The sequence below is a fragment of the Neodiprion fabricii genome, chromosome 7 (genome assembly GCF_021155785.1).
Source record: "Neodiprion fabricii isolate iyNeoFabr1 chromosome 7, iyNeoFabr1.1, whole genome shotgun sequence".
NCBI lineage: Eukaryota > Metazoa > Arthropoda > Insecta > Hymenoptera > Diprionidae > Neodiprion > Neodiprion fabricii.
This window is the reverse complement of record NC_060245.1, coordinates 22,658,705-22,679,170: the sequence shown is the minus strand read 5'-3', so window position 1 is coordinate 22,679,170 and position 20,466 is coordinate 22,658,705. Positions and strand designations below refer to the sequence as shown.

General features: G+C 33.8%; 1 protein-coding gene across 21 annotated transcripts in view; it reads right to left on the bottom strand.

Annotated features, from left to right (window-relative positions):
• The window catches only part of LOC124187139 (phosphatidylinositol-binding clathrin assembly protein LAP), a 35,252-nt gene that overhangs the window by 13,401 nt on the left and 1,385 nt on the right, over nucleotides 1–20,466 (bottom strand). For 20 of the 21 annotated variants that reach the window (XM_046579408.1, XM_046579418.1, XM_046579414.1 and 17 more), the window contains exons 2-5: nucleotides 1,822–1,964; nucleotides 1,467–1,542; nucleotides 664–678; nucleotides 89–191 (exon numbers count right to left, since the gene is read on the bottom strand). In XM_046579408.1, the coding sequence (XP_046435364.1) occupies nucleotides 89–191; nucleotides 664–678; nucleotides 1,467–1,542; nucleotides 1,822–1,964 (337 nt within the window). The remainder of the gene's footprint in view (nucleotides 1–88; nucleotides 192–663; nucleotides 679–1,466; nucleotides 1,543–1,821; nucleotides 1,965–20,466) is intronic. The other variant, XM_046579410.1, reaches the window with a different exon arrangement.

Below are 20,466 nucleotides of genomic sequence, written 5' to 3'. Positions count from 1 at the left end.
GTATCGTTGGAAACAGTCGTGTAAAGAGCAATTTTTTTAACGCGATACATTTTATACAATAAAAATACTATAATTATGGTTTATTTACCCTCGTTTGACTTTGCAAAAATCGAACGCAACAGTTCTGTACGAAAGCGCCTTCTCGTTCAAGTATTTAGCATACCGCCTGATGAATGGAGACATATCGTATCCTACAAACAAAGATGAAAAGATATTTGCAAGCTGTTCGATCGGAGCGCAAGAAAATAAAACTTTCAAAAGCCAGAAGAAAAAAAGACAGAGAAACTGTTCCGATATAGAAAACAACTTAAGAATTGACAGAATAATAAAAATTGTGACTAGTTACTGTCAATTTGTATCAATTCTTCAAGAATTATACCCATGTCTTCAAGAGAGACGACGAGATGAGACAATGAATGGACGTTTAGTGAAGTCGTAAGAAAATAAAGTGGCATAGCAATATTATAACAGTCAGTTAAAATTATCTCGATTACACGAGGTGAATATCGATGCAGAAATGTTATTATTGTACGATACTGAGAACAAATTTCTTTTTTTTTTTTTATCATTAATATTTCGCTCGAGTATAACGCAAGCAGTTATTCGAACCTGTCCATTTTTAAAGTTAAAGTTAGTTCGGTAATTCTACATAACACAACTCACCCACACGTGCTCCAGCTGTTCCCAAAAACAGAAAATTAGTCCGGTTAGTAATGAATCAGAGATACATATAATAGAGAATTGAGACACATGGAAATCAGATATTTGAACAGATAAAACAGATTTTTTGTACATTTCATTTCATTATTCTTCGTTTCAGGTGCAATTGTAACGGAAAAAAAAACTGTCGGGAGAAACAAAAATGAAAAACGTTGAAATTAAGGTGTATAGTATAAGTGTAAAAACGAATAACAAGCGATTTACTTCAGTTGTACAAAAAATAACGAAGTCTTGTACATAAAATAAAAAGTTAAATAAAAAAAAAACAAAAAAAATAATAATAATATTTTATCAACGTAAGATGCATCGTTGTAGTTACTGAAATTATACGTCGTCTTGTGATGCAAGAAGTGTCTTAATTGTTGAAAATCAATCAACACGTTTGTTTATTCCTTTTTGGTTTTTTTCTTCTCCGTTCCATAAGCGTAGTTAGTTACAGTGAAAACAATGTAAGACAAGTATAAATAGAGAGCAACGAATGCTGAATATAGACAATGAACAATTTTGAATTTGTTAATATGAAGAACATTCGGTGAGAGAAAAAACAGTGGAAAAGAAATCGCGCGATACGATTTTAAGAACAGAGATTGAAGAGATGCGTCGTAAATTGTAAAAATTGAATCAATATAGCGACAGTAACTGTGACGACGACGACGATGATGATGACGATAACGATGTTGATGTTTGTGATTTTAAATCACGTATATTATAGTAAGTTTCTTTATTCATCAAGCATTATTTTTCACCTTGCACCCCGCTCTTGTCCAGGAAACTGCTGAGCTGAAAGGTGCTGTTACTCGACGCCAGGTACTGGGTGAACCTCTGAAAATTGAATAAGAAAAGAGTCGATCGTTTAAATTATAGAGCGTGATAAAAACGTTTCAAAATTCATTCTCACACCGTCGATGACGATGTAACTTTTTTCATAACTTATATACAACTAAGCTGCTTAGATTGGACCTATTAATAATACTAAATTTCTATGATTCATTTAGTCATCATTTCTGAGGTTCAAGGAATTAGGGAAAGTTTTGACTGATTTCAAATCGAAATTTATAAAAGATGACGCTGACGACAAAGATCAATATGGTTATTACAGACCTCGTTTCCATAGCACATCATGTGATGTACAGTGATGAGGGCCTTGAATACGACGGTCCAATTTGTGTTCTGCGACCGCTCGATGAGCAGGGTGGCCAGTTGTGGTATCGAGACATTTGGCTCGTTCGTACAGTGTATTAAATCTGTAAAAAAGTATTCGGTATAAGGAACGATCTTGCACGGTATCGATGAATAGATAACAAGAGATATATAAATCAGTTTCAAGTTCTTAACGTCGATACATGTATTACGTATGCGTATCATAACGATCATGCAACAACTGTGTACGATTTTTTATGATAAATTGTTATCACGAAGCGACAAAAATTTATTTTAATTCATTACTGATCGTCACAAATGAGTATTGAAAAATATCTTCATAAAAAATTTTGCGAACTCGACTCTGATTTCGATTTTCCTAAATTTGCAATTTCATTGTAGAGCTAGAAAATGGTACCCATAAATTCAATATCGCAAAAATTACAATCTATCACGATCAACGTTGATTAATATCGTAAAAAAAAAAAATTCGCAAATTCTTCTCGACTTTTTCCTCTCGCGCAATCGAGAAAATCAGGAGCTCCGGAAACGATGAGATTGCCAAGTTTATAGTGTGCATATGTATACATGTATGTATATATATATTGCATTTACACCGTCAACCTCAAATTTAATTACCTACGCGGCTAGACCGTTATTAGAATCGTGATTGACACGAGACGCGTAAATAAGAGTATATATATATATATATATATATATATATATATATATATATATATATATATATATATATATGTATTCGTAGTGTGACATATGACGTCAGATCGCTGCATAATGCATGCCTGCACGTATGTATAATATAAATGTGTACGTATATAAGCAAACATGAAGGGAGGTGCCGACTAAATGCATTATATCGATTAATTAAATGTCGGAATTGCAGTTGCGTGTTAAAACGTTAAAAGTATATTGCGATCTGCAACGCACAATCGATCGGCGAAAATGTCGCTTGTATTTTCAAGTTTTTCAAATTTTTCAAGTCTTTTTTTTTTCTTCCTTCTTTCTTTAATTTTTCATTTCATTTCAAGTTTTTAAACCGCGACAGGCGGAATTTGAATATTTCATTTTTTGTTCGTCAGGTATGTATGATTAACAACAGGTACGATGTTAAACACAAGATCTTACATGTTTATTATTGCGCGTTAATATATTGGAACATTTTTTTTGGTCTTCGTTGCATCATTTGATATACATATTACATTATATATATATATATACATATACACGGTATGAAAGAAGACAAATTGCTAACACGTGTGTACCTAATTATGGGAAAAGATTTTTAGGGATTTATCAAGTAAAGACAGGTAAGAAAAACAAAAAGAAATGGGACGAGAAACTTCTAATTGTAAGCTTAAGGTGTGGGAGAAATTTTTTTTTCAAAACGCTCCCTTTTTACCCGACTTCAGAAAAGGAGGATGATTATTTTGCTTCTTTTCTATGTACCTAAAATATACCGCACAGTTATTATACAGCTGTATTGGCAACTTTAGAACAAAATTTCCGCTTCGCGAGCAATGAAGAGATATTCAATTTCGTAAAGGCGAACGCGACGACGAATTATTATCGTTACATACATACCATAAAATGTATGTATGGATATAATACCGCTGATGCAAACAAAATATTCTTTACTCTGGATTTTGTATCATTTTATTTAATTCTTTGAGGCACAAATTATTGTGCTGAGTCAATCTTTATAACAAGATAGTATTGCATGGTTTTTTAAATCGTTGATTACGAATCTGAAATCAGATATTGAAAATTCAAGATGGTGGATCCAATATGGCGGATGAAAATTTCAAATTTGATCGTATATATATATATATGCATTATTTACTTTCGTACATATATATGTATATATATACCTTTCCCGTTTTAAGTGGAATTATTCCAAGCCTTCGGACGGTTTAAAACTGCCGCACATGTAATAAATCAACGAGAATTAAACTGCTTGGTACAAGAGTTGAATCAAAAAAAAAAAAATTAAAAATATTAGTAATAATGAATCGCGATGATTGTTCAGTTTCGAAATGAACAAATCTAATTTTCAACTGTATATTTATGGCAAGAATAAAAAAGAAAAATCCTTTTTCATTTCCTCTTTCTTACGACTATTTCATTACATGCAATATTCTTGTTCCAAAATTCTTTTCACCATCCCTTCAAATTATTCGTCCGTGTTTTTTTCGTGGTCTGCATTACGGTTTACGGTGTGTGTGTACATACACACACATATATATGTAGCACGACAAATAAATCAGTCGATTAATGAAATTAATCGCGCAATACAAGTCTGGAGGGTTCTCCCTTGCAGCCGGGGTCAAGGACCACGTGAGAACGATGATACCGTATAAAAGAGAGAGATAAAGAGAAAGAGGGAGAATCGGCCGAATTATAGGCATATATATACATAACACATACATTTGTAGAATAAACACACACTGCTAATATATTGCATATTTACCGGGACAATCTCTTGAAACTTGAAAATCAACCGCGCACGCGCGAGTTTTATCGGCTGTTCGCGCAGGCTGGCCAACCCGAGTTTCAGCCGTCGAACTGTTTCCGCCGGCGATGTGGTTGATACGAATTTTCGTGGTTAGAATCTCAAATAATTGAGGTAGCGACTCGGAAAGGTTTTCGAAGCATTCGTCGTCGGGCCGGAAAGTTGATTCTTCAAAGAACGATCGGAATTTAATGCTTTATACGCTCTTTGAAAATTCAAACGTAGACATTTTGCGTAAGTTGGCCCGCCTGCGTCGCAGCCAAGAATATCGCCGCGGGGAAGATTTCGCCGACCAATGAGATTTAATTATTTGGCGCATGCGCGGTTCGTTTACAAGTTTCAAGAGATTCTCCCGGTTTATACACACACACACACTCTCGTGTGAGAAATAGCAAGGATCGAAAATACGTCAAGATATTTAAACCTGTATCATTAATAATAATAACAACAACAATATTAATATCATGCGGTTTATCTTCTCGTCCTGACACGAAGATTACGTTACGCGTTAGTACATATTATACAGTACTGCATGCGGTAAAGTATACTCGTAGATGAACGACCTAGTAACAGCAAAAGTAAAAGCAAACCTGAAACTGTGCAAAGAAAATCGCACGCGATCGCCGTTCGTTCGTTCGCTGCAACTATGCAAGCATACAAGTGTGTGTACGTACACGTGGTTGCGTACGCGTGTGTAAGGGCGTGTAAACAGTTTTGCAACAGTTAAATTAATTAGAATAATAATTAGGTCGATTTATATAGGAATTAAAATTAATTGTCGAAATATGATAATTATGAAATATAATGTATATTTCGCGAGGCTTCGTTTGAGGCTAAAAACTAACTTCTCGAAGGGTACGATAAAGAAGAAGAAGAAAAAAAAAGAAATAACGATAAAAAAACCATCCCAGTACATAAACATATAAATGCACATTTCTTTATATATTTATACCTATGTTCCTTTCTCTCTCTCTCACTCTCTCACGCTCTCTATTTCTAGAGTTTAGTTTCGCTAGTCCAGGTGTAATACAACGATTACGTAGAGGACACACATGTTACACAAACGCGACGTACTTAACGCTAATTTCTACACCTAATGTTATCCGCATTGTGGATAAATGTTTAATGGTACGGAATGACGGAATGTAAACGAGGAAGGTACAACGTCGTATTGAATAGTTATACGGGCGTGCCGTTTATTAACGAATCTGATTATATATTAATCGATTGTCAATCGCGTGTAAAAAAACATCTGCTATCTAATTCATACGATCGATCTAGGATAATAATAATACATTCTTCTCGCAATTTAAAGAAAAAAAAAAAGGAAAGAAAGAAAGAAAGAAAGCTGGAAGGGAAAAGACAAGGAGAAAGAAAATATATCGTTTGTACAATACATTAGATACTTAAGAGAAAACAAAGTATACACTGATCGTACGGAATTAAATCATGCACGCACACCTACATACATATATATATATGTGTGTGTATATAGTCTATGTATATGGATGAAGTAGGTATGCAATGGAACAGCAAGGAAGAGCCAGAGAATAAAAAGATCGAGATTTTGGTCGCTGACCTCTTCAACTCTGAACTGCAACTAGAACGAATTCGTTCACTCGATAATTTAGCCTGACCCGGTCATTACAGACATATTATACATGTATATGTATATACAGTATACGTATTATAAAAGCAAATCGTGATAATAGTTCACTCTAATATGTATAACAACGTGATCTACGCTTGTAGGAAATAAAAGTGTAGCTAATTTTTTCGGCAAAATCGATTCGCGCTTATTGCTGTATCAATCGTAAAAGACCAGAAAAGCCAAAAGAAAAAAAAAAAAAAATAAACAAAACGGTGACGTAGAATTTTTCAATTTTACTGTCGATAGTTGAAGTTCAAATTCAACAACGAAACTCCTCCTTCGCGAAATTCATCAAATATTTATGACAAAATTTCATTTTTTACTCGATACAGAAAATAAGATTATTTTTCAGTCTTACGGGTGCCGCGTGTTATTTTTAAACGATATTGAAAACCGGTTCAATTTACTGCGGTACGAAATAAATTTAAAGTAATGAAAAAAAAAAAATAAATAAATAAATATTTACACAACTGTTGTATTATATCATCATCAAATTACGCTACTGTCAGGAACATCTGGTTGTTCTGGTTTCCTTCGAATCGCTATCGTTTAAATAACAAACGGTATAATTAATCGACACGATGTCTGTTTTCGATTTTTCTCTAACAATAAACTAAAAACAATAGCAAATCTGCGATACAATGTTTCATAATATATATATATATATATTACACATACACATATACATTGCTGATACATTATACGTGACATTATAACGCCAAGGATAAAAACAACATATCGCAGCACTGTATTTCAACGTTCGTGAATTAAATTAGAAGCCGTCGCCTCGTCGAACCGTAACCTGATTATCGGCGTACTATTTTCATCGATCGTTGTAATCGATATTGTAAAACAAAGTGTGCATACGGAGATAGAAAACCCCTCCCTCAAAATCACAGCACGCGGACTTTCGTCTCTCCGTTATTTTTTTCTTCTCATTTTTTATTCTGCCTTTCAAATTACAATACCAATACTCTACAGAGTCCTCGTGACAACCAGATGCCAGTAATTTTAACCTGTAATCCAAGATTCGTTGATATATTAAGCAAGCTAATGTATACGGTCTGTTTATTTATCCGGGCGTTAGATTAGTTTGAAAAAAAGAAATGCACGCAACGGAAATCGGTTTATTGTTTCATGCTTTGGCGATAAATTAATCATTCACGTCAACGATAAACTCGGTTAAAATAAGTGTTGCTTTCGTTATTTTACGTGAAAGAAAAAAAAAAAATAATAAAAAATTCTGATCAACATTTCTTGCTATACCTCGAGGAAGTCGAAAAAATATTAGAGAAACGCTTAACCGTGAGGATAAGATATTACGCAACAATTGAGAAAAAAATCTGCATCTAAGGGAAATGAAATTGAACGCTGAATGATAATTAAATAAATAATAATAATAATAGAAGTCCACGTGATACGTGAAAAAAAAATTTAAAACACCAAATTTTGAATGTTTCATTAGAGAAATCGTTATTATATATATATATATATATATATATATATATATATATATGTATATTTTTCGTAAGTAAATCGTTTCGCACTAATTGCGTCAATGAGTTAGATTTTCGAACGGTTTTTTTTTTCTACCAACGATCGAGTTTGAGAGAAAGGAAAAAAAAAAGAAAAATAAAAAATTCTCAAGTATACGATTTGGAGAAAGTTAATTATTTTGCAATGAAATTATGCGTGATAATTTTTGGACGAAAAAGAGGGGGGGGGGGGGGGGGAAATAATAGGATAATATGATTTTTCACTGACAATTTTGTCAATAATAGGATATAAATTACAGTCGATAGAAAAATATATATATTTTTTTTGACTACGTCTCGGAAACTTTTCAAGTTACATAATTCAACTTGATTGGCCTAAATGGGAGTTTCGATTGAACGAAATTTTTGAACCGATCGTACTACCCATAAATCCCTGAAAACATGGTTCAACAATAAATTTTTCACTCTTTGTAGCACCGATTTGTGAAAAAGGAGAAGGAGGAAGAGAGAAGGAGGAGGAGGAGGAGGAGGAGGAACGGTATGAAAAGGCAGTAGTGGATACGATATGTGTGGCCAAATAGGAATCAATACCTGGTGGAGAGTATAAGGTTCTCCTCTTGACTGACACTGGACTAGTGACACATTTTTTATCTCTCTCTCTCTCTTTTCGTTGACGGAAGGGAAGAAAAATCGTCCCTCGAGAACGCATTCGTTCGGATTTATAAAAAAATTTACCCTCAAACCGCGGAAACTTTTTTTAAAATATTTAAACCTTTGAGTCATAGTGGTAAGTATTCTTACCACATATTGTTTAACCAACTTTTTTGTACATTTAGACAATTTTGAAAACATATTTCCTTGCGGTTTTTCGTTATATCTGATAGTATACTGATAAGTTTTCAATACTCGGGAGTAATTGTTGCGATATCGTGTAAATAATTGTTGTTAGAAACAAGTTAATTGAAAAGAATCGTGGAGATTGAAGGAATAATTCATTACCGATAAGGTTATCCCTCTACACGTCTACATGGTTTACATAAATTATAATTTTTCGGTGTCACCGATTAAGAGTCTGAAATGTGATTGAAAAAATTGAAAAGTTGAAAAAATCCTGCGACATTAATTCATTGGTACGAAGAGTCTTTTGGTCCAGAATTCCCCCCCCAGCTCGAAACGATGAAAATTCGTGTACGAAGATGAGTTGTGGATGAAAAAAGAAATATGGAAAAATAGAAAATAGGAATACAAAAAAAAAAAAAAAAAAAAAAAAGAAGAAGAAAAGCGAAAAACTAGGGGAAGGGTAATTAGGAAGCTGCGGCTATCTTCTTTAAGTATTGATCGCTACGGCGAAGCCAAGCCCAGCTCTCTCACCCTTCTTCGCCCCCGATTCTTCAAACGTGTAGTGGTGGTGGAACAGCGTATGTATATATATATATATATATTATAGGATAAGTACAGCGAATGACTCGGATATTTTGAAAGTGACACCGTTATTTGTGCGTTACATGTAAAATGCACTACGTGCGAGAGATAAGAAAAATAGGCAATTGGTTTTTTGTTCGTGTTGCACAACGTAAACTGTCGTCGCCTTCTCGGTTATTATCATTCTTTCACTATAAATACTGTATACAATACATACTAGAAACTTGCATTTTTATTTCTTTTCTATCTTTTGTCTCTGCACATAATTTTCGATTAAATATATAGGTATGTATATATATACATATATGTCAATATTTGAAGAAATATTGACCCTGGCACAAAAAAATTAAAAATGTATGCCACTTCAAGATTTTCTCAATTCCAAAGAATCGGTTTGTTTATGAATGCGTAACAATAACAAAAACAACACCAATAATTTGACAAATGCAGATAATTGCAAGATGATGATAATTATATAATTTGACTTTCGTGTCGTAAAAATATAGGTAATATATATATATATATATATATATATATATTTTAGTACCTGATTGGTAAACACAAGTGTTTATTTTCGGATGGCTATAATTAATATTTCAATCATTCCTCCTTCCTTCTTCGTTCTCCCCTGCATATTTATACACATGTACATATTACATTGCATGTATAATATATGGTGTAAAACACTTCTCTGCCAAATAACTAAAGTACGACACGTAACTGATTGTAAATCTTGATCCGATCTCAAGCTCGTTTACTCATCCTCACGTCTAAACGCGCATCATCATCGCGACCTTGCCTGAGTTTCCGTTCATCTAATTATAAACGGTGCCGCCGGTTGCAGCGGCAGAAAGACGACGCGTGGAGAGAAAATTGTACGAGAGAGCGAAGTGGCCGTGATGACGATGACGATGACGATGAATGGATCCGCGTGCTTGTTTATTGCTCGCTGCCCTGACGGTCGAACCCTGCCGTACCTGATCTATTATGTACACCGGGAGAATCTCTTGAAACTTGAAAACGAACCGCGCATGCGCCAAATAATTAAATCTCATTGGTCGGCGAAATCTTCCCCGCAGCGATATTCTTGGCTGGGACGCAGGCGGGCCAACCTACGCAAAATGTCTACGTTTGAATTTTCAAAGAGCGTATAAAGCATTAAATTCCGATCGTTCTTTGAAGAATCAACTTTCCGGCCCGACGACGAATGCTTCGAAAACCTTTCCGAGTCGCTACCTCAATTATTTGAGATTCTAACCTCGAAAATTCGTATCAACCACATCGCCGGCGGAAACAGTTCGACGGCTGAAACTCGGGTTGGCCAGCCTGCGCGAGCAGCCGATAAAACTCGCGCGTGCGCGGTTGATTTTCAAGTTTCAAGAGATTGTCTTGGTGTAAAATAATTGGATCTATCCTGCATAACATACAGCTCATATTACTCGGGCAGACCTAAGGAATAATTTGGCGCAAGTTTAATATAAATCGGCACACTGGTTCTCGAGTTTATCGATAACAATCAAAAATAAAATTTTATCCATCAGTATATATATATATATATAATTATTACAAGAAGTAAGTGAGTATGTTAAATTAACAAAGTCTCATGAAAGCTATAATTTTACCAAATTCTTCACAGAGTTATACCTTCAATATATTAATGACAACCTAAAAAGATATGTTACAAATTTGTGGCTAATGAAAATTTGTACGAGTATAATAAATTTATCTAATATTATAACGTATAATCCGGTAATGAATCTCTTCCTTCCAAGATCTTAATTTGTGTGTTGATACTTGACAAGAGAAAAATTGGAAGATGAGTAATAAATAAATTAAAAGAACAAAAGGGAGAGAGAGAGAGAGAGAGAGAGAGAGTCGGTAATAAAAAAAAATAAATAAATAAAAATAAAAAAAAAGAAAAGAAAAAGAGCGTGTAAGAGAAACGGTGTCGACGCACCTGCCGCCCACAAATTACACCTTGTTTACACTCGTTATACCGTACGTTCGTTTCGATCCCTCCCTTCTTCCTCTTCCTCCGATCGTCGGTACAGGTAGGATAGTTTATAAGTAGGATAAAGAAGCTTTGCTAGCCCGAAGCAAGCGAGCGAGCGAGTGAGCGTAACTAGGATCCTCAGTATAGTGGTCATTCACCTGTCGTTTGAACCCAGTGATAGAGAGACACACGCACGCCTTTAAGGTCACGTGGCAGTCCTACCTTTACCGACCGAGTAAACTCGCCATTTTTCTTCCTACATTGAACAAACATGCGAACGGAAATTATTCAAATTTCTACCTTGCATCGCTTCTCTTTCGTAACGGAAAATCGTCGAAGGAATGTGTGGTTTTTTTTTTATTTATTTATTTTTTTCTTACACTTGTAACTATTCCCAAATTTTCCCCGATTTTGCGAATGAAAAAGCGCATAGCTTAGATACTTCGAGCGATTCCGGAGAGAATGAGGAGTGAAATGAGCCAATCGTGAGATTGTTTTCATGCAATATTGATATCGCTAGACGAGAACCGGTAATCGCAATGATTTCATAAATAAAAGATGCTTGATTTTCGGTACATGATTCAATTTCCTGTATTCCGTTACGAAAAAGCGACGCACCGTAGAAATTTCATCCCTTTCCGTTCAGCTCTGTTTATTTAATATAGGATGAAAAACGGCGAGTTTCCTCGGTCGGTAAGAGTAGGACTGACACGTAATCTTAAGGTGCTTAACGACTCGTCAGACTTACATTACGGATGTGTGAATTGGAGGTGAATTGAAAAAGGTAGAGCGTGAGTGCCAGCGTTATTATTTCTTTTTGTCTCTTCTTCTTCTTCCTTTTTTTTTTCAGAAAATAAAAATTACGATCAAATTCACGAACATGCGACTATATACGCGATTCGTACGCGTGACGTATCTAAAAATTGGATACGTTATTTATTTGAAGCGTATATGCATACATACATGTGACGTGCGTGATTCTTCAGCGACAGTGGAACTCTTTGTGTTCTACGAAAGAATATAACGAGTTATTCATCGTTTGACGCAGCGGCTGAGTATTCGAGAAGGGAGGGAAAGAGAAAGAAAATAATAATAATAAAAATAATAATAAAAAAGCAGCAAACGTCCTCCGCATGTGCGTGAAATATATGCGTAACGAAGAAAATTTACGTGTTTTTTATTTTCCTGATTGTTACGATGAAAAATCAATCTTCGTTCGTAAAATCGTACAGAGTATATATATCGATCACAAAATGCGAAAATAATCCGTGATCGACTTTGCGTTTTTATAATATTGCGATCCCAGTTTATAAATATTCATTCTAATCACGCGTATAATATATATATATACATGTAAAATTTTCTTTCTACAAACGACTTTCGTCGCAATTTCCATAATATTGTCGATAACTTCTCACAAAATAGTTACGATACATTCTTTCCATTCAATGATCATCATCAAGTGAAAAAGCTTTGGAGTGCGAAGAGAAAAATGAGAAAAAAAAAAAAAAATATTTTAATATTAAACTAAATTTCTTTTTCCTTCTGCTCATCCTCGGATTTTTTTAATTACAGTGTTAAAAATCATTGATATACCTTAGAACTCGGGGCAGAAAAGGAGAAAAAAAAACAAAAATCAAATAAAAAAAGAAGAAAATAAAATAAAATTTCCATACGCCTCACGTGAATTTGACTCGATTACATTTGCGAGTAAATGAATGAAATAATGATAAATCAAATGACGAGCATGACTCACAGGGGATGCATATTAGCGATATGCGTGAAAAATATATTCACGCTGCGGCACGATATACGATGTAATGCATAAAACTATGTGCATGCATAGATATTTAAGCGAGGCTACAAATATATATGTGTGTGTGTGTGTAATCAGCTTGTTTACGTTGGGAGGCGGTATTAATTATATACTCGACAGATATGTAAATATGCATTACATGTGTGTGTATATATATATATATATATATATATATATATATATATATATTGTATATAAAATACATAATTATACATATAAATGTATTTGTATAATCAATAACATTATTGCAATATACACATGCTACTTTCTTTCGCGTACAGAATATTTTATCATTTGTTTCCGTCAAAACAGAAAACGACAAAGATATAAGACAAGAACGATTAAAAGAAGAAAAAAAAAAAAAAAAAAAAGGAAAAACCGTTCTCACTGTGTTTTCTACACAATATATATACTTGCATACATTTATATTTATATAAGTGCAAGTAAGAGATAAGAAGAATACCGACAACACCAAACGTTCTCAATGTTTCCGTTGCACAGCCGTCGTGTATAATAATAATAATAATAATAACAACAACAACAGCAACAACCGCAATAATAATAATGACAATAATAACAACAGTAATAATAATAGCAATAATCGCCAACGACAATTTAAAAGGCTTGAGCCTTATCTTTAATAATTTACTTGGCGTGATCGGCGAAAAATTTTTTATGCATACACGAAAGAGCGAAAGAATATAACATTATGCGATGGTAATTTTTTTTTTTTTGCATACCCTTATAGATATATATATATACATATATACAATACCGCGTATTAAATAATTGTCGAGTATATGAAACAGGGGTGAAATCGTCTACCGCTATTCGTTTCGTAAAACTATTCTAAGAAGTCTGAAAATTGTCCCAAAAACTGTTTCTTTATTGGAAAAAAAAAAAAAAAAAAAAAAAAAAAATTGCATTTTGAGTGAATTTTTTTTGTCGTTTTAAAATTGAGCGGGTCAAGTTTGGATAGAAGCGGGGCGTGATTTCCGAAGGGAAAAATTTCAGGTTTACGGCTGACCGTCAGAAGAGTGGCATTGATGATAACGAATAGGTAGGCGGTTCGTGTATAGCCTACATACATCGGTGTCATCAGAAGTTATCATCAGGCGAGAGAAAAAGAGAGAGAGAGAGAGAGAGAGAGAGAGAGAGAGAGAGAGAGAGAAAGAGAAAGAGAGTGGCGAGACGAAAGTGAAACTAAACTCTCGGATGTAGGGGGGCGTGTCTGATATATTTATATATATATATATAACACATGCCTGTGTTTTTGGCGAGACAATAAAATCCTCTGATTATTATTAAAACACCACGGATAAATATATTTAAGCCCGGTTGTAACTGTACTGATGATTATGGAATAAAAATAAAATAAAAAAAATCAATAATCAAATAATATAAACAGAACAAGTGTAAACATCCCGGATTGTATTACAAACATAAATGCATTCCGCAAATATTATCGATATTGATTAGACGTACGTCTTTTGTTTTTCATGAGCATCGATAAATTTCCATATTTGCAGTTATTCAAGTTGAAGAAGAAGAAGAGTAAAAAGAAAATATCGTCAAGTTAAAAAGTAAAGTAAATCTCAAAAACTGATTTTGCGTTGCGATAACCAAAAAAGGATCGACGATATCGCAAAATGTTTACGCGTACCTCGTTTTTCGTAATACCGACAATATTCAAACAGTTTTTTTTTTCAACGATACCGGCTTTACTCAATTTTTCTAGTTACTATAACAATTGAAATTTTTCTCGATGTGAGTCGCAAGGATTTTCAATTTGCCATCGTTAAGTTGAATGGTTAAGAATTATTAATTCTCTGTCTCTAAAAGTACGACAAAAAAAAAAAAAACAAAAAAAAAGGTGCAGACGATTCGATGGTCGTTGAACTCGGTAAAAAATATAAATCGTCGATAATTGTTGTAGGTGGTGTTTAAAGATCGAATGTATTCATGATATCTGAACTGACAATGAGCCGCCCTTTTGCTGCCATAAGCGAGCCACTTCACGTATTTCACAGTGTCTATAACTTTAATTGAACGTCATTGACCCGATTCTTCTTGTTCTTATTGTTAATAACATTATACACGTATACCTTTTCAGTCTTCGGTCAGGAATTGTGGCCTGATATATTGTTATAATTAATATATACCATTCGTAATGTATAACCACAAAAAATAAAACAACAATAATAATAACAAAAATACGCTACGATCAATTTTTTTTTAACATATTATACAATCAATCGCGTAAGATTTGTTTTAATTTAATTAAATGAGGAGCCGTTTGACGAACGATTTTGCGTCTAATCAACCATTTTTTCACCCTCTTGAAAATTGTAAGAAGAAAAAAAAGGAGGAAGAAAAAGAAAGAAAAATTCCTCTTGCAGTTGTTCGTTGAAAATAATTATTTCTTATTATATATTATAGTAATAAGCATGATTACCGAGAATTTATATTCGAATATTGTAACTAAATTATTTTTTAAAAACTTCAACAGGGTTGTTTGTTTATTTTTTTTATTCATTTTTCTTCAATTTTTTTCTTCCTCCCTTCTCTTCCGGGAGACCGGAAGTCTCCTATTGTTAGCTTACATCAGCATAAAAAGCAGGTATATAACCTACGCAATTAGTATTGCTCTGGAATAAAACGTTCGTTCCAGGAAAGAAGAGAATCTTCGCTGCTGCTGCTGCTGCCGTATATTATTATATGCTGTACGATTATTACGAAAGTGTGAAAAGTAAAAGTAGCGGCGAAAGTTAGTTATTACTTATCATACATTGGATCAAGCATGCACGCGTGCGTGTATTTATGTTTTTAAATATAACCTCACGTAACAAACATAATTATGTTAATAATTATAACAATTCCTCTATTTTACTGGACAAATTATCAATTCTGCAACGAATTTTTCTTTAATTTAAATTCATTTTTTTTTTTAACTTCGTTTCAATTCATGCTCCGTGCGGAGGAAGAATTTACTTATTTTTTTTTTTTTTTGTTTTTAAGATTTACTTTATACATACTTGTTTAAGTTTATACACGGTGTTTTTCCTTTCTTTCATTTTTGTTTTGACAAAACGTTTGATACGCAGAGATAAAGACGGGATTTAGTTTACCGGGCTGAGAATGGCGAACTGCTCATTAACAATTTATGCTCATTCGTAACGGTTCAAATTCGGAATTTCAAACCCGCCCTATTATTACATAATTATACGCGCGCAGCGACGATCCATGGAAAATTTCGGAATATAGTAATAATTATTGTATACATATCACATCTATAATATTAACTGTGAACTTGATTTGAAGAAACTGTAATAAAAGTGATAAAAAAAATAAGAGGAACATCTAATACATAAGTATATACGTATATTGAACAATCGATCCTTTCACCCACTTAGCATAATCAACACTTGTTATTACATCACGCGAGAGATATAATGTCTCGTAAAATAATACGATATGTATTGATAAAAAATCGTTCTACCGATTACAAGTGGAAAAAAAAAAAAAAAAACCGACGGTGATGAAATTTCGCCGTATAAAAGATGATAAATAAAATTAACTCATGCGTAGATATACAAAGATAACGAATTTGAAAGGATAGAAAGAAGGGGGGGGGGGGGTTTACGGTATCAACGTTTCTATGAAATTGCGGAAGTTGGTAACGTTATATACATACATATATATATATATATATAACGAAACGTTGGACGAAAAAATCATTGTTTTAGGAGCTAAATTTTTAATACATAAAAAAAATGCGTTATAATTGGTTTATTATACGATTGTTGATTACTAAATTTGCGAGAATTGTAAATTTTCGACATAACGCAGTTTCGTCGCAGACATGGATCTTTGCAATAACGGTGATAACTATTTGAACGTGACGCGAGTTCATTGATTTGCGATATTACTACGAAGTGAGGTTTATTTTCATTGAAGATTTTTTTCCATCAAATCGCGAGAGTTTAACGATCTTCTCTCATCGCGGTTGGTATGTCGAAGATTGTGTAAAAGAGGAGTATCCTCCCCGCCACGTCACGCTTCCTCCTCTTCCTCCTCTTCCTGCGCCGCGCGATCGAATTGACTGCTAGACGTCGTCTCGTCGCGAGGAATGTGCAGCAAAAGAAAGAAGGAATCGGGAGAAAGAGAGGAGGGAGGATAGAGTGTGATGATGAAAAAAAAAAAAAAAAAAAAAAATTAAAGATCAACGAACCTCTCTTTCCTCCTAACATATTACGTATGTATCAGGGTGAGCCGAAAAAAAATAACCTATCGAATCTATGGTCTTAAAAGGACCTATTTAATGGGAAAAAAATTCTCCCCTTTGGACAAATTTTTAGCTCAATTTTTTTTGGAAATTTCCCGTTTAAACAAAACGCGAAAACAAATTTTTTCTATTAAAAATCCTGTAGCTATCGAAACGTTTGAATTAAAAATAATTTTCCAAGCATATCCTTGCAGGGTTTTTTAGACTTGAAATTCGTATACTTACGGGCCATGAAAGTCGAAGAAAAGCGGAAGAATGCGGTATAGGGTTAATACAAAATTATAATCGAACTTTAACGGAAAATGAAGCACAAAAACAATTTACTTTGCAAGTAGCGCAGTTACATCGCCGGCAATATCCTGATTGTAACGAACAAAGTTTTATCAACAATTGAAAGGAATATTAATTTTTGAAAGTGTAATAAAAAAAAAAATGAAAAATGAAAAAAAGTTTGGGCAAAAAATGGAGACTCATCAAAAAATCTAACGTTCACAATATAAAATTTTCAAATACGAGTAAACCCGAATACATACAATTTTGAAATACAGAAAGACGAGCTATAGAAAAATTCAAAATACAAACACGTCAAAGTATAGAAAGCGAGAATATAGAATGGTCGGGATAAGTAAGAACGTATATACGAGTAATTTGGATTTCTTACGTACTTTGACCGTTTTAGATTTTCAATTATCTAAATACTTCACTTTTCTATAACTCGAAAATTGTACGTGAATCAGATATCGGTCAACTTTGGAAAATTCGTTATTGCGACCCTTTCATTTTCTGAATTTCCTGCATTTTTAACACCACCCGCGTTTTTTTTTCCCCACTCCTTCTCATTTTCAGGTGAAAAATTTCTTATTTCCGTTTCAGCCCTCCTCGGACAAAGAAAATACTTACGCCCTACTCGGGCATCATATCGTGCAGCGTGAAATGCACCCGGTATTTACGTAACGTCCAGAGACCCGAGAATCTCGTTGCAATATATTTTATACACGTTGTACATGCACACATATATATATACGCACCGCCACCTTCACTTTCACGGTAGCATCGAGGAGGTTCGATAGCACGAGAAGGTTCGGATAAAGAGTCGAAAATCAATGTACCTTTCGTGAAAATTTAATCGGGATATCCTAGCAGTTCGTGTATTTGCCAAAATTTTTATAAATACATATTTAATCAACGATTTGATTGAAAATAGATGATTAAATAAAAAAAAAATTAATTCACACGCTTGTCGTTCATACTATTTAATTAAATGTACAATTTACAAGCCGTAAGTAAAATATATATATATATATACATATTCCAGTTATCAAATTATACGAACAATTGTGTGAGTTAATTTTGTTTCTTATATTTTCTTTCTCTCTCTCTCTCTCTCTCTCTCTCTCTCTCTCTCTCTCTCTCTCTCTCTCTCTCTCTCTCCCTCTCCCTCTTCAATCGAATCGTCGATTAAAAACAGTAATGAGAAAACTGTATTTGTGAGAAATTTACCGTTATGCGTATAAATTTTCGACATTTTATCAATGGTGAATTAGATATTTTTATCTGTCAATCAAAATCATTATACATCATCGATGATAAAATAATAGAAAATGGTATTTGAGTACAGTATTAACAAAAGAAAATTGTTGCTTCTTTTAAATTCAATTTTGTTTTTTTTGTTTCGAACCGAACGAATCGTGCACAGAAATCAAACTAATCCGTTAGATTTTAAAAAATTTTAAAGCGATTGGAATGTAAAATCAAAGTCCAAGGTCTAGTTTACATATTTTTTCTGTCCCTTTCTGAAACGGCCTGTTTAGAAAAATCATTCCGGAACTTACGATTATTCTCGCAATGAATTTGAGACAAGAAAGTATTGATTCTAGACTTACCGACCCCGCCTTAAGATCTGTAAATCATAATGGATCATCTCTGCGCTCTCTCTCTCTCTCTCTCTATTTTTCTCCCTCTGTTTCTCGCTCGTTCATTCTTTGAGGAATTTAAAATTCCTTCGAGAAGAATACATATTGTGCCGTTAATGATCCTGCTTATAAAGCAGCGAGATCCTCGTCTGTCGATTCGTACGCTATAACGTGCGTTAACCCTTTGAGTCACACATTATTGAGCTGAGTCAACTTTTGTAACAAGCTGGTGTTCTGTGGTTTTTGGGGTGGCTGATTACGAACTTGAAATCAAATTTAAAAAATTCAACTTGGCATATCCAATATGGTGGATTAAAATTTCAAATTTGATCGAATACGGTGAAAAAAAAAAAAAAAACTCTACGCAGGTGTTTTAGGGGTTGCTGAACAATAATAATTTACATTGTATCGTAATAATTACTCTCGAGTATTGAGAACCTATTAGTATACTGTCGGAAATAGCAAAAAACGGCAAATAAATATATTGTAAAGTTGTCTAGATATACAAAAATTGTGTATAAAGTAGGCGGTAAGAATACTTTACCACTATGACTCGAAAGGATTAATTGAATTTCCGTCGGTATTACATAACGAACACTTCCTCCACTGATCTCGTGTGAATTTTAGGTCATTTACCGACAATTATTCGCTTCGTTACAGGAAAATTTTCGATTCTCCGCAGTCGAGAGAGAGAGAGAAAGAGAGTGTAAAGAAATATTACACAAAGAAACATTTCAAATCCCAGACTTCCTAATCATTTGGATATAAATTCTTCATTATCAGCCTCAATCTATCGATAAATATCTTCTCGTCACACGCGGTGATTATACATGCACATATTTGTTCTTTTTTTAATCAATTATTTTTACATCCTTTTCCTCCGATTAACGGTTAATTCGGCAAGGTCATTGTCACCGGTACGAGACGATAGAAAAAAAAAAAAAAAATTAAGCGTTCGTTGCTCCGTATCCGTAAGTACTTTTACTACCTCATCGCCGTTCACAAATCGATAGGATTTCTTTTGCGTTACTCTTTTTATCTTTTCTCTTCGCATCGACACTTCGTTTCGTTTTACATAGCTTGAGATCGATAGTATTTTTTTTAATCCGACAGACGATTTTAACCGGGTCAAATGTTACGCCGTTATAAAAATAAAATTATTAAAAGTGCAAAGTATGGAAAGGTAAAGAAATATTAAAACAATAATTCGGTACGATCTGTCAAACGAGTTTATCACACGTGACTTTAATTAACACTCACGCAGATCGTTTTCTTTTCTTTCTTTCTTTCTTTCTTTCTTTCTGTCTTTTATTTTTTTTCCCCCCTCTTTTAATTGCTGCAGATTTCGCGTTACCCGTACATGTCGAAACTATTTTCTTTTTTATCTGAAAGAGGAGGACGAGTAAGAGTGAGATTCCGGCGGCGCCGAGAAACGGACGGACGGAAACACGCAGGAACCTCATCGATTAGAGACTCAGAGTCGTCTATATGTATAATACA